The sequence below is a fragment of the Vigna unguiculata genome, chromosome 2 (assembly GCF_037176805.1).
Source record: "Vigna unguiculata cultivar grain cowpea cultivar isolate G323 ecotype 2 chromosome 2, ASM3717680v1, whole genome shotgun sequence".
In the NCBI taxonomy this organism is placed as follows: Eukaryota; Viridiplantae; Streptophyta; class Magnoliopsida; order Fabales; family Fabaceae; genus Vigna; species Vigna unguiculata.
The window spans coordinates 10136203-10152146 of NC_140793.1; the positions used below are offsets into that span (position 1 = coordinate 10136203).

At 32.6% G+C, this 15944-nt stretch overlaps 1 protein-coding gene across 1 annotated transcript; it reads left to right on the plus strand.

Moving 5' to 3' along the window:
• The first annotated feature begins 7527 nt into the window (after positions 1 to 7527).
• Positions 7528 to 11322, plus strand: LOC114171542 (Cytochrome b561/ferric reductase transmembrane protein family). The gene is made up of 4 exons (XM_028056493.2): positions 7528 to 7773; positions 7858 to 7909; positions 7984 to 8180; positions 10855 to 11322. The coding sequence occupies exons 1-4, from the start codon at positions 7621 to 7623 to the stop codon at positions 11176 to 11178; spliced, it is 726 nt and encodes a 241-aa protein (XP_027912294.1). The 5' UTR covers positions 7528 to 7620; the 3' UTR covers positions 11179 to 11322.
• The last annotated feature ends 4622 nt before the right edge of the window (positions 11323 to 15944 follow it).

The window sequence follows — 15944 nt, forward strand, 5'->3', positions numbered from 1 at the left end:
TTTATTTAATTAATTAAATTCTACAGGTCTTACAGTTACCCTTAAAAAATTGAGTGAGGTTAGGAGCTTTCATGGCCTAACTAGTTTCTACAGGAGATTTGTAAATAATTTTAGCACTTTGGCAGTCCCTTTAAATGATATTGTTAAAATGAATGTTGGGTTTAAATGGGAAGAAAAACAAGAAAAATCCTTTGGTACCCTTATGCATGAATTGACTAATGCCCTCATTCTTGCATTACCAAAATTTGCAAAATATTTTGAAATCAAATGTGATGTATGTAATGTGTAACACCCCATTTAAATAATATCCTTAATTTAAATGAAATGTCACACAGATAGAAAATAAGAAACAAGTCCTAGATTATAATCGCTACTCCTTACAATATCCAGAAAAGCTAGAAGAAACCAAGGCACACCACGATGCCGGATACAAAATAAAGTAAGAGATTGACAGTAAATCAATGAAAGCCCAAGATAAGATGATACATGGGCCTTAGCCCAAAAATGAAAATCAGATAAGCAGCATCCAACCCAGATAGTTACACGGTAGAATCGCCATTTCTGTGTTGACCACGAGTATTTCTCGCATCTGCTCATATCAACAAGTTGATAATCATCGCAAAAAGAGAAAAACCATACATACAGAACACACAACAAACAAACAGAAGGGTAAGCTAGAGTAGAAATCAGTTTATCATGCGGTCACATGTCATTTTACAGTCCAAGCAGTATATGTCATCCAAACATGTTATGACTTCTCAAACAATACACTAAGACTCAGACTCGACTCATCCGGATACATATAATTTAGTCGGATTCAGCGGATGCTTGCACTTGTGGTAGATTTCTCTGCTCACCCTTTAGCTGCTCACCCCCGAGCTAAGTGTTACAATGTCTTAATTCCCCACACACAAGGTTAGCCCTTAATGAGTTTTAGGCCTCTTGCTACTCTCACCACAAGAGTTAGTTCGCTCTATGTGAGACTAACTGACTCCTCAGAGCGTCAGGATGCAACCTTACCTTGAATCCTTACTAAATTATATAGATGGGGCACCACCATGAACTCCCACTAACAGGGGTCATGGAATTACATCCCGACCAACTAAGGCACCACCCTGAAATCTCACCTAGAGATTTCAAGGAATTACATCCTAACCACATACAATTCATGTTTAACCATCCAATAGGTATTGGCCATGCATATGAATCTCATGCCAACATTTATAACCAACCTCCAATAAATTTCCATTCCAAAACCATGTCACAATCCACCATCTTTAGCCCATGAATCATTCCATACATACATCATAGTCAAATCATGTTAAACTCATAAGCCACAAACCATAATTCATCATATTCACACAAAGTCACTCAATTCATAATTTAAAAGGCATAATCAGTCCAAACATATGATCAATATCCAAAAACAAAGAAACCAAAGAGCAAACATACCCCCCGCTCAGCCCCTCGCTCAAGCAGAAGGGCCTCGCTCAGACGAGAGTTTTCCCTCGCTCAGGCAAGCTCCCTTTGCCTAGGCGAGGGCTTGAATCAGGAACAGTGGCGCTATCGCGCCCATTCGCTTAGGTGAGATCTCCTCGCCTAAGCGAGATGGGCTCTCGCTAAAAATAGGAGCTCGTCACCTGAGCAATAGCTTGCGTAAGTAGCCTGGGCGAGTTGCTGCTAATCTCGCCTAGGCGAGATGTACTCGCTTGGGCGAGAAAACCAAAACTCGCCACTGTTCACGCAGGCACATGCATCCAATCGGACCAAACCATGTTTTTAACAGCTCCCAAACAATTTTAATGGCACCCAAACATCAAACTCACGAAACAAAACCAAAGTAGGTGGGAAAACGCAATAAAACAGTAAACCCTAACTTTCCCTTACTTGGAAAGGGCTAGAAGAAGAGTTTGACTCCAACAGCGGAACACAATAGCTCCAGGGACAGATTAACGAGCTGGAAAAGAATAGTGGAGCGAGTTTTAACATAAGCCTACGACAAAACCCTAACTAGAAATATGAACATACAAACGGAAAAGCGAGGTATGAGTTGTAGAATACTTACACGAAGCTAGAAGATGAAACTGAGCTTACTAAATCGAGATTGGGATTAAACCCTAGCAGAGCTCTGTGAGGAGAAATGGAGAGGAGTAAGGGCACTGATCTTTGCAAATGAATTCATAATGGAAGGGTTAGGTTGCTTTAGGGGCCTTGGACACCCTATGGGCTAGCCCTTAGGCCCATTAGATGTTTAGGGCAGCCCTTAAACATTGGGGTTGAAAAAGAGGGCCTTACATAATGTGGGTATATGGATTATTTTGATTCAAGAAGGTCATCCAATTGCTTATTTTAGTGAGAAGTTAAATGAGATTGTATGCCTTAGTCAGAGCATTACACACTTGACAACATTATCTTTTATCTAAAGAATTTGTGATTCATAGTGATCATGAGTCTTTATAGTACTTAAAGGGCCAAGGAAAATTAAACAAAAAAGCATGCTAAATGGATTGAATATTTAGAATAATTTTCATAGGTCATAAAGCATAAAAATGGAAAAGGAAATGTTGTGACTAATGCTTTTCTCGAAGATATATGTTGCTTTCTACTCTTGAAATAAAATTATTTGGTATTGAGTTTTTGAATGAAATGTATCAACATGATTGTGAATTTGCTGAAATTTTTATTTCTTGTACAAATGTTAGCACCAATAGGTACTGTAGGCACAATGATTATTTGTTTCAAGAGAAAAGATTGTGTGTGCCTAAATGTTCTATTAAGGATCTTTTAGTAAGAAAAGCATATGAGGAAGGGTTAATGGGACACTTTGAGGTTCAAAAGACATTAGAAACTTTGCATGAACATTTTTATTGACCCCACATGAGACATCATGTGTAAAAATTTTGTGAAAATTGCATTACTTGTGAAAGAGCCAAATCAAAAGTGAAACCACATGCTTTATATAGTCCTTTGCCTATTCCTGATAGTCCTTGGTTTGATATTTCAATGGAATTTGTATTGGTTTGCCATGGACTCAAAGAGGGAAAGATTCTATTTTTGTTTTTATTGATAGAATTTCCACAATGGCTTAATTTATTCCTTGTAAAAAGATTGATAATGTTTACCATGTAGTTGACTTGTTTTTCAGGGAAGTAGTAAGACTTCATGGACTGTCAAGAAGTATTGTGAGTGATAAGGATATGAAATTCCTAAGTCACTTTTAGAAGACATTATGGGTTAAGCTAGGTATCGAACTTTTGTTTTCTACTACTTGTCATCCCCAAATAGGTGGGCATTCATAGATAGTGAATAGAACTTTGGGTACCTCACTTAGAACTATTTTGAAGAAAAACTTAAAATCTTGGGCAAAATGTTGATCTCATGTTGAATTTTCTTACAATAGGGTTGTCCATAGCACAACTAATTATTTTCTATTTGAAATTTTTTATGGACTAAACCCTTTAACTCCATTATATTGTTACATATGCCTAACATTTATGTTTTAAAGCATAAAGATGCACGAGTTAAGGATGACTTTGTGAGAAAGCTACATGAAAGTGTCAAAGCATAAATTGAATGGAAAGTTGAAGGTTATTCCAAGCAAACTAACAAAGGAAGACAAAAAGTAATATTTGAAACCTGGAAATTGAGTATGGGTAGACTTGAGAAAAGAAAGGTTTTCGAAACAGAGAAAATCTATGCTCCAACCTAGAAGGGATGAACCCTTCCAAGTGTTAGAAAAAATCAATGGCAATGCCTACAAGATTGATTTTCCAAGTAAGTATAAAGTGAGTAATACTTTAAACATATCTGATTTATCCATTTTCAGTGTAAATGATGAAGCTTTGGAAATGACTTCAAATCTTTCTCAAGAGAGGGGGAATGATAAGGACATCAAAGGCTAATGACATGATAAGGATCATTAAGACCTGGATCACGACCTAATTTAAGACTCAGGTTGACCTATGATGAGAGGAAGGCTTAGAAAGACCCAAGAACATTACAACACAAGGTGACTCATCTTTTGGAGGCCTAGTTGAAGATCACATACCTTGAAGAGACCAAGCTCTGATTACATGTTATATGGTTGGAGTATTAAATTAAAAATTTGAACAATATGGTTGTAGTTAAGATTTAAACCCATGACCATTTAGAATGTGTCAACATGACCACTAGGAAAAGTTATCTTTTCTTTGAATGTAAGGATTATAATTTGCTTTATTTATTTACGAATGAGGCAAAAGCTATAATTAAGTTTGTATATATAAACCTTTTAGAATTTAGAATCGGTCTAAATACTTTTGCTAAAAATAATTGTGAGGTTATTTTTGCTAGGGTTTTCCTTACATTTTGTGATCTTATCAAGAATTCTCCAATTCTTGTAATCGTCATCATTAGCCTTATCAAACCTTAGTTTGTGACGCCTCCTTTTATCCAAATTTTCTCTATTTTGTTTTCGGTCCCCAATTTTTGTTCTTGATTGATTTCAATCCCTAAATATTTGCGTTTGTTCTATTTGGAATTTTGTCAAACTACTCATGGACGTTCATTTCTGCAAGACGTTCAACATCACTAAAGTGCAAGAGAAAATTTCCAAACTTGATTTCAAACAAGAAGGAAGATTGTACCATCACCACAAATATAATTTGCTACATGTTGATCCCAATGATAGGTTTGATTGTTCTTCAAAAAGTTCAAATGAATAAAGAATGAGTAAGAATTCATGCATTAGACACTATTAATCTAGTCAAAGTTTTTTGATCCTAAACAACCTCCAAAGTATCAAAGGACTCATGCATTAGACACTATTAATCTAGTCAAAGTTTTTGATCCTAAACAACCTCCAAAGTATCAAAGGACTCAAGGACTTCCAAGACTTCAATGTCTTATCAAGCCACAAACTCTGCAACAATGACAACAACAGTCACAATAGTTGCTTGCTCAAGTGTCTCCATAATAAAAGTTCAAGAAAGACATTCTTCCCTACAAGCCCCTTCAATCGATTGTTCAACTTGAAAATAGTCAATGGACTCAGAAAACCATTTATCCTTGATTCAAAAGAGGTCACTACATCAAGGGTGAGCTTGAACTAAGAAAGTGATAAAAGTTAACCCCATGGTTGTTGCATTCACATTAGCAAAAGCTACTCTCCCATAACTTTGTACTTTTGATATCATTTTCACATGTTATCAAGAAAAGTAATGTTGAGTTGTGTAACGTAATAATTATTTTGTTTCATAATATTACTTATTTGTCTACGTGTACTAAGGTATTATAGTTAATATAAAAGAATATTAGGACTAATATACAATGATAAATAATCTTTATTGTTTTTATTGAAAATATGTTAAATAACCAAAACTTTGCTAATAAATTTAATGTTATTCTTGACTAAAAAAATTATGTTTCTCATGTGAGACCCCTTTTCTTTTTACACCCTGTTCTGTAAAAGGGTTGGGCCTGGCCTTTTCGAGGGTCCAAGTTCAGCCCACTTTTAGACCCCCAAGACCCCCCTTACAGCCACTTACTCTTCACTCTGTCACTTTTTACAGAAAACAGTTCCCTCTCCTCCTTCCAACTCTTGAGCAACGACTCTACTAGGGCTTGCACGAGTAACTAGATTCCAACAGTTGAAACCTCCTTCTAACACGTAAGTTTATCCCTCTTCTTGTTTCCTTTCTTTTTCAGCTCTTAAGCTCTGGTCCCACCTTAATCTCCATCTACTTTAAGTTTTTTTCGTACTCGTACGTCTTTTGTTTCAACATTTTAAGCTGCTATTGAGATGTGGTGAGCTTTTGTTAGGGCTCTTTTTCTATTTGCTAATCTCTATCCAGGTAAAGGAAGTTAGGGTTTATGCTTTTAAAGTTATTCTGCCGATTTTTAATCTATTTGTATGGTTATGATGCTTGAATAAGGTTGTTGGTCGAATAAAAAATGTATGATGTGTGTATGTTTGGTTGAACGAGAAGTTGCATGTGCGAACAGGTGAGAACCTACTGATCTCGCCCAAGCGGGTGGCCCTCGCCTAAGCGAGAGTAGCAGGAACTCACCCCTGGTTCCAGCTCGAGTTGTCACCTAGGCGACTGGTTTTCTTTTGAGCGAAAAGTAGTCTCGATTGGGCAAGACATTTTCACTTGAGCGAGAACTCGTTGGAACCTTGCAGTACCCACTATCGAGCTCTCGCCTAGGCGAGGAGGGCTCCCCTAAGTGAGGGAACTTCTCTCACCTGAGCGAGGACCTCTAAGCTTGGGCGAAACTTGGGCAGAAGGCGTTGTGTTGGCTGTTTATTATTCCATGATTGTTTTCTCTACTTTTCCTTGCTCAATATTTGTGCTCATGCCTGTTTGTATGCTTTAATGAGACTAAAAATAATAATGTTGGTATGGAAAGCATGACTTGTTTTAGTTGGTGGTGGATTGGCATGAGAATTGAATGGTTGAGATGGCATGTGGAATTTGTTGGTTAAAGAGTCTCAAGAGAAATTCTTGGTGATGGTGGTTAATGTATACCTTGATATAGGAGATGTCTAGATAAAGGAAGGTATCTTGAACTCTAATAATCGCTCATGCTCACATAAAGCAGAACGATTTATGTGGTGAGAGTGGCAAGAGGTCCTAGTCTTGGGACGTATTGGGCCCAAGACATTAGAGGATTAACCTTGTGTGTGGTTAGGTGATAACCCCTTGCGTCTAGACTCTACAGCGTTTAGAAACCAGCACATACTCATACTTCCTTTAGAATTCTATATCAAGAGTATGATCCGAATATTGAGTCTAAGAGTTTTGTGTTTGTTTGCTTTTACATGATTTGGGTGCCTACTGTTTTGCTTGTTTGTAACATGTTTCGTCATTTGCTTGCTCAATAACATGTTAAAAATATTTTACTCTAGCTTAACCTTTTTGTTTGGTGTATGTTTCTTGTTTGGCTTTTCCTTTTTGCAATGATCACCAACACTATTGGTGTGAGCAGAGGTTGAAACTCCCGGTGGTCGTTCAGGTGATGAAGATGCAGTTGTCTAGGCTTGATCTTGTCCTTTTCATGCTTTTTTGTTGCTGTGAGACTTTTGTGTATTGTTAGTTTGTAATTCCCTGCTTTAGGAGAATTTTGTTGGACAACTGTTCCATTTTAATTTCACTTTTATGGCATCATGGTGTGCATAAACTTTCTCCTCTATATGTTTATGGATAATATTATTAGTGAATCCTCATACTTTTTGTCTGATGCTCTATTTTATATTATAATTATGTGATGTTTAAATTTCAATAGATTTATTCTATTAAAAAGGATATCACATCTCACGTCGGAAAAGTTTCACATTATTAACATAATTGTTATTTAAAATAATAAAATTTAATAACATATATTTAACTAAAATCTTAAATAATAAAAATAATATACATTAAAAATATCAAATTTATTTAAGTATATGAAACTTAATTAAATCTCTTAAAAATAAACCGTAATAAAGAAAAAAAAAGAGGATTAAATCAAGTGAAGGAAGACATTTGTTTTGAGTAGAAATACTTTTGTAACTGTTGTTGTAGTGATACCCGGTTCACCCGAATGTAGTTTTTAAAAATGAAAAAGGTGTAGTGTCGGCAAGGGCGAGTGTTGTGAGTTGGTATGGGCACTGTGTATTCTCCCTCACTCCTCCCTCTCCTCTTCTTGGCTAGAGTTGCAGGTCTTGCAGTGGCAGTGCTTGTTCTCATCTGGGCCCTTGCCTTCAAATCTAGCTTCCTCACTCCCTCACTCGACCAACAAGACCTTCTCTATGCAGTACACACACACACACAACTCTTCTTTCTTCCTCCATCAACACTTCCAAAAATGCTACTCAATTTCCTTTTTCTCTCTTTGTAGGTTCTTCACCCTCTCCTCATGGTCATTGGCTTCATTCTGCTAAGTGGAGAAGGTACACCTTTGCTTAATTTATTTTCATTTCTTTTAATTTTTTAGAGTGTTAAGTTTGTGTGTTTTGTTGCGCAGCAATTTTGGTTCACAGGTGGTTACCTGGATCAAGGGGGTTCAAGAAATTGGTGCATTTGTGGCTTCAAGGGGTGGCTTTGGCTTGTGGGATCTTTGGCATTTGGACAAGGTTTCAGGGAAAAGATGGGATTGTTGCAAATTTCTATACCCTACATTCATGGATGGGTTTGGTTTGTGTTTCCCTCTTTGCGGCCCAGGTATTTGCATTTACTACTTCCTCTTTCAACATTTCGTACATATAAATTTTACTGCTCTATTTTCTTTCATATTCTTGTTTTAGTTTAAAGCTTTTTACAATCTTTTTTTCTAACTTTTTTTGGATAATTTTTAAATGTTATTATCCTTGGCATTAAGCAGGTGATAACATAAGTGGTGGTTGAAAATTAATGGCATTGTGGTCCTACTCTCTTTTGAGTCTTTTCAGAAGAGAGGAAGAGATGTTGCGTTTCAATTTGAGTGCTTTCTTTCTATTTTTTTTTTTTCATTTTTCTTTCCAAAGCATGTGAGGTTGTGTTTCTAAAAAGTTTTTAGTGAAAACAAAGAAGATACTTTTGCATTTTACGTTTTCCTTTTTGGGTAAAATAAATTCATCGGAGGATACTTCACAGGAAATAAATAAAAAAAAGTCGTCACTTATGAAATGGTATCTTATTTTTCACTTTGTTCTTAGTGAAATTTAAAAATGAAACTCCATTGAAATTTTATAATTGTTGTAAAAAGTAATAACTTCAAACCTCTTTAATTTATCAAACTCTGATATTTGGGTACGTTAGCATATTCTAGTAAGGTAATGCATTATAAAAGTTAAATAATTTGTATTTAAATATACATACTTCAACAGTAATAATCACTATTTTTTTTTGTCACGTGAATCTACTATCTTATTATGATTTAAAAGTTAGCAAATAATAGCTCCTTTGATGGTGGTAACGTTGAAGCACACAGGATAGTGAATTATTATAATGTTAGGGAAGAGAACACATGCACATACACCTATGAATATGTCGGAAAACGTTGTCGAGCAATTATGAGTTTCAATTTGTTTACATTTCCAAGGTAGGCTTTCTTCTCTTTTGTTGAGTTTTGGTAACAAGTGATTGGACTTTATGGTGCTAAGTAGTAGTAACGATTAGGCAATTTTTTTTTTCACCTCTGTGCCAGTTTATTGTAATAGAATAATAAAACCAATCTTTTAAATTTTTGCCTTGGTTGGATAAGGAATATGACAATTTTCAATAATTTTAAATATGTTTGAATTGTTTCTATTTTAAATTGTTTAATTTTTTCGGTTTTTGTTAAACCAAAATAGTTTAAATTGATTGAGTTTTAGCTTTCTTTTTGTTTCCATAGACTTTTTCAGTTATCATCAAATAATAATAGTGATGTTGATAGGAAAAATAATTCTTCTAAACATTAACAAAGAGTAATAATCATTAAAAGAAATAATTGAGATAATTCAATACAGTAAAAAAAAAACTAAAAAGTAAAAAAAAAAAAAAAAACTATTGATAAATACTTTTTCTGTTGCCACTTTTCTACATTTCTAATTCCTCATAAACCTTTACTACTGCAAAGTGGGGAAGAAAATGTTAAATTTTCCTCTTTTTGTAGGCAACTTAGATGTCACTTTCTACTTTTCTTCATTTACATAATCACGGCATTAAAATATTATACATAAGATTAGGATTCTTTTGGAAAGAAAATTCTGCATAAGCCCTTTCGAAAGAGAGAAATAAATGTAAAATAAGTGTTTCTACAAACTAAAATTTAGTTTATCTGTATAAGTTGAAAAAAAATTGAAAAGTTAATAAAAAATAACCTTTAAAAATTAAATTAGGTCGAGGTCAAATTTAATTTATATTTTTTTTTTTGGTTTTTCTCTCCTAAAAGTGTTTTTATAAGAACTTTATCCAAAGAATTTTTTTTAATGTTTTTAAAAAGGTTTATCCAAAACAATTTTTTCAATGCTTTTATTGCTTTTTAATGGGAAATTGGCGCATACATCTTGCTTAATCATTTAATATTTAAATTAAAAACATTCCAATAAAATTTTGTTACACAACTATCAATCACGCATGTTTAACTTTTGTAATAGTTATGCATGGAAAATTATATTACCATCTAATAATTCTAAATATTTTATTTTCAATTTCTTTTGGCTTATACTCCTATTTACTTGGTCAAACAAGTATTGAGTACTTTTTTATATTTTAAAGATACATAATACACTTTTCATACTTTTTATAAAATAGAAAGGTAATAATATGGAAGTACATATTACTTGATTTTTTTTTAATGAAAAGTCTTAATTAAATGAGTTTTAGGTCAAATGTGGATCTTTTAAATGATATATATATATATATATATATATATATATATATATATATATATATATATCAGTGCTTTATTTGATGCAAGGAATGACTTACAATGGTATTACTAATAGATAAATTTGTCTTCACCATTTGATGAAGTTTTAGATTCATAGGCTTTTGATAACCAAAAAAAAAAAGTTACAAGTTATTAGTCCTTCGAGTTAGAATTAAAGTTGCTACTCTTCATAACTAACTCCGTAAGTCTCCTTTAAATTTATACAGTACAACTGATAGTATAATAGATTTAAATCTCTATTATACTATGTTAAGATAATAAATTTAAATCTAATTGAATCTTACAGCTGACTCAATAAAATTAGGTTTGTGTCTTTTTTATATAGTATAATTTAGTTTTATTTCTAACTGATATAAGATTTTTAATTACATGAATTATTATTGTATAAATTTCAGTTGAGAAATTAAATTACTAGTTATATATAATATCTATGTATATTTTATTGTAATAGATGTTTTATTATTTGTTGTCCACACACAGTGGGTGATTGGGTTCTTGAACTTTTGGCACCGAGGAGAAGGGCGCAGGGTAAGGATAAGAGTGTTACCATGGCATGTGTTCCTTGGCCTATACACCTATGCATTGGCAATAGCAACAGCAGAAACTGGTTTGTTAGAGAAGGTAACATTCTTACAAACGATGAGAAATGTGTCCAAGCACAGCACTGAGTCCATGATGGTTAATGGTTTAGGTTTGGTTCTTGCCCTCCTCAGTGCCTTTGTTATTTTGGCGGCTGTTTCACCTAAGTATCAAACCATTCAGACCAAACATTTGTACTCGGATACCACTAGTTTCTCATCTTAATAAACTGCATTACACACCAATGTTTAAAGCTCTTGCAGGAACCAAGTTTCTTACACAAAAAATTGTAAATAGATAGGTTTTATGGGATATCAGAACTGTTTCTTCAGAATTATCAATATTTTGAATCGATTATTTGTTGGGTAATATGGAAGATGTGAAAGACAGTAACGTGCTAAAAATTTTGTTTTTGTAAAGTAATTTTGAATCATTGAGACCGTGTTTGATTCACCGTTGGAGAATTGAACCCAGAAGTAAGAATTAGTTGTTTCTCATTCAACGTGAATTTTTTACCCTTTAATTGATTTTGAAAATCGAACATATACTGATTCTACATTAAAAAATCAATTCTACATCAATTTGACACAAAATCAAACACATACTGTGTTTAGTAAAAACGAGTAGAAGAAACTTTTGATCGTATCGATGACCAAAATTAAATATCATAACGCTAGTTGTTAAATAAGACTTAACTAGGGTTTTTACGTAGATACTACAAAGTTATTTCAAGAAATATTGTCATAACTTTTTAACTATCATATACTTTATGTGATAATTAATTGTTTATATCATTATTGTTATAACTTTTTAACTATCATATACTTTATATGATAATTAATTGTTTAAATCATTATTTAAAAAAAGTTAATTATTAAACAAATCTAAGATTTGAAAAGTTGTACATGTGGCCTTAATTAACTTAAGAGATGGTGAATTAAGTTAACAAATTTTTCTACCTTTCTAATTTTATTATTTAATTTCTATATGAAACAACTTAGTTAAATTTCTTCTTAAGATGGACAAAGTAATGTATGAAGAATGATTATTAATAAGTAATTTAAAAAATAAACATATAAAGGATAGGGAAGAAGAAGTGCAAACTCATTTTATACTGATTTGGCCAAATATTTGCCTATATCCAATCCTAAGTCACTCACTTGAGATTTTTTTACTATCTTTGTAAATGCTTTACAAATGATGAACACCCAATCACCTTAGGAACCATTTCCTTTGTGTTTGAGTTTCTTTTACACATAGAGATAACCTCTCTTGTTTGCAAAACAACTTTCGCATAGATAAACTCTCTTTAAGAGTGGATAATATAAGTTGAAGAGTGTATAAGAATTCTCAATAATTTTGTGAGTGTTTTAGCCAAGAGATTTTGTGAGTAATATATTTTACAATATAAAAACCTTATTTGTTCTGAAGTTAGAATTTATATTGGACTACCCTGTTGGCACAAGCAAGCTTGAAACAAATATTTGATAAAGCCAACTGCATGAAGATCACATGTGTTTGATGAAGATTGATGGAGATCCACTTGAGGATTATATTTCTAGTGTATTAAATTTGGAAATAATGTGTTAAATGTAATGATTAGGTGTTATATCATATTGATAGGCTATATGACATAGGTTAGATGTCTTGTTAGTCTTAGTGTGTCTCTTTTAATTTGTTAAATGAGATTTAACAGGTTGAAAGACTTGCAGTATAGTTTCTGATGTGAATGTATTCAATTAGTTGAATTATTTTTCAATCAACTTATTTCACTTAAGTTAAGTGAAATCATCTAACTGTACGAAAAATTCAATTGAATGATTTCACTTAAACCAAACTATATATGATGTGTTTTCGAGAGCAAAGGTACAATTATGAGGTTTTGAGCGTGAAATCTTTTCATTCATCATTGGAAAACTCTTTCTCTCTCTGCAATACACAGTTGCAACGTGTTGACTGAAGATCTTGGTTGATCTTGGAGGCATTTTGGCTTGTGAGTAGCTTGAAGAACACATGTATGGTTGGCTAGGGAGAGCCACCATTAGGTTTGGTTGTTCTTGTGCCTCTGGTTGTTTGTCTGATGTGATTTCAGGTATGTAAGTGTGATTCTTGTAAGGTGTTAGTCTTGATTTTTGCATGAGTCAAAAATCTTGTGAGTTTCTTTGTTCAAAAGTGTAATCTTGGTGTGTGATTTGTAAACCTTTTGAATATAGTGGAAACTAGGCTTAAGTTGTCCTGGTAAATTGGATGTAGCTTTATGATTGAGTGAACCAGTATAAAAACAACTGTGTAATTCTCTTTTCTTCATCTCACTCACTTTAAATCACTCTAAAAACTCAAGAAAACCAAGTAATCCACTTTTGTTGTGCTTTAATGCGTTCTTGTGTAATCTGAGATTGTATACCTGTTAGAAATATTGTTTGGAATAACCGACTGATTTGTCATTCGACTGTTTCATAGCTCAAGAAAAAATTAGTTTGTTGTTTTATTTTTTGACCGATTGAAAGTGTACTGTTCTACAACTTATACATTCTAATTCTCCAGTCTATTTGATTCAATAAAAGGGATTTTATGCTTTCGAAAAAAATTTAAACAACCAATTCAACCCCCCTTTTTGGCTTAAATCACCATTTCAAACTACACTAAGTTCCTATATATGTTTTTGAATGAAATCTGCATGAAATACAGGGGGGTCTGCCCCTTAATTTATAGAAAAATATGGGATAGTTGTAGCTCCAATCATGGTGGTCAAGCTTATAAGCTTTCCTTCCCTAGAGGATTTCCTTAAAGCTTGAGTGTTGGTACAAACGTTTGATCACAAAGCTTTCTTCAATGGTGGGTTTCCTCCATGGTTGATCTCCAAAACTTGGTGCTTGAGGTTACTTCATGATTAAGTTTTCTTCGTGTGACTTAAGCATCATATCCTATACTTGAGTTGTGGAGGCAAAATTTAAATACTCTTGAAACTGTCTTACAATTGATTAAGTTATGATTTTGCAGCTCAAGCTATTCGTTTCTTCAAATATTGTAGAAATTCATCAAAATTACATTAAGTTGCCACACATGATTATTTCCAAATGCTTTTATACAATTCTAGAAAAAAGGGAGTAAAATCCTTAAGATATTCAATGAAATCAAACTAGATAAGTACTAAATTGCATGTGTCAAATAGGTAAAGTGAGCACTTATCACATGTGTTATAAAATAAATTGGAATTCCTCCTAATTTAATTATCATTATTACATAGAATTCTAAAAAAGTTTAAGGGGCCACAACATCCCCCAACCCTTTAAATCTTGTCATTGACTATAATAAAATCACCACTTGTTATTACCTTATATAGACACAATTATATAGACACAAGGGAGTTTGTCTTAATGAAACATATACTTTAACATAAAGAAAGGAATGTTAGCATCAATACTTGATCACTTTTTATTTTTTGACAAAAATGAAACTAAAGTTGATATCTAAAATGCAAACAAGCAATGCATCGAATTGGGAAAACTCGTTATTAAGACCCTAGATGGTCTAATCCTTATAACTCCACCAAATGGCCTAACACAAGTAGACCATCCAGTGATTTTGATGATAACAAACATTTTAAGTGTTAAATGTTTTATATTATCTAAACATTCTAACATGGTTTTTTTTTTTGTGATAATTGAAAGGTACATTGGATCTTCCAAAGTTTATATTGATGATCAATAACATTAGTAAATGGCCTAATGCCCTCATGTATATGATCTTGTGTTTGCTTAATATGTTTCTAACAAAGCCATAATGATAAAATACTTTCTAGATATAACTAAGTTATGAAGAAGTTTTTGTCAACGGGCATAAGATATATACTTAAACTTGTTTGATGAAGCAACATTTTAGTGATTTTCTCTTTCAGGAAAGAAATGTACTTGTGTGAGGATGTTTAACTGTAATTAATTATGATATTTGCATATATTATTTGAATTCTTTTTCTTCATTAGAAATAACAAAAAGAATAGTTAAAAGAAATAAAAGTATATCTTTCCTTTTCAAGCATCTAAGATATTAAAGATGAAGATATGCTTTGAAGTTTACATGAAATTCTTGTAGAATCCAAACCTAGTTAATTCAAGCTAAAATGATCATCTTTAAGAAAACTATAAAAAGATATCAAGTTGAAGATGAAGAACGCACATCTACTACAAGCATTTTCTAAGTCTTATAGTGATTGTGTTCTTCGTAGGTTGTGAAATACTTTTTAAATTCTTCACACTATGAAATTATTCCTTATGACCTTAAAATGTACTCTCTATTAGTCTGCTTTCCTTTCTGTTTGAAAGTTCTTAATCTTTGGGAGGATTAAGAAGGTTGACCAAGATTGGTTTGTGTACTTTGTAATTATGAGTGGTTTATATACTTGACTTGTAACAATTTATAAATTGATTAGTGAAACTTCTTAAGCTGGTAAGATGTAAGAGAAGCGTTTAGCCAAGAAGAGGGGTTGAATTGACTATTTCTAATAATTAGGTTCAGTTTTACACTTTTAAAAATATTTAGTTTTGATCTAATTGACCAAGATTTTAGCAATCTATCACTTCTAAAACATGCATTTTAATCGATTAAAAACAGAATCAACATATTAAAATCACTAACAAAGAGTCACACATATAGATCAAAATAATTCAACAGATTGAGAAATAAGATCAACAGGTTGAAATACTGAAAATTATACAGAAAACTCAATTAATGCATGACTTCAAATTACCAATCAAGTTAATTCCAATTGATAGCAGAAGCATTGTTTGAACACTAATTTACATTAAAGCACCAAAATTACACAAAAGATTGATTGAAGTGATTTTGTAGAAGATTTTATCAAGGAATAATTAAGAATAAACAAATCAATCAAATGTTCACATATATTTTATACTAGTTCACTTGTAACTGAGTTACATCCAGTTTGTTAAAGAAATCTTAGCTTGACTTTCAACTATTTCAAAATTTTTACA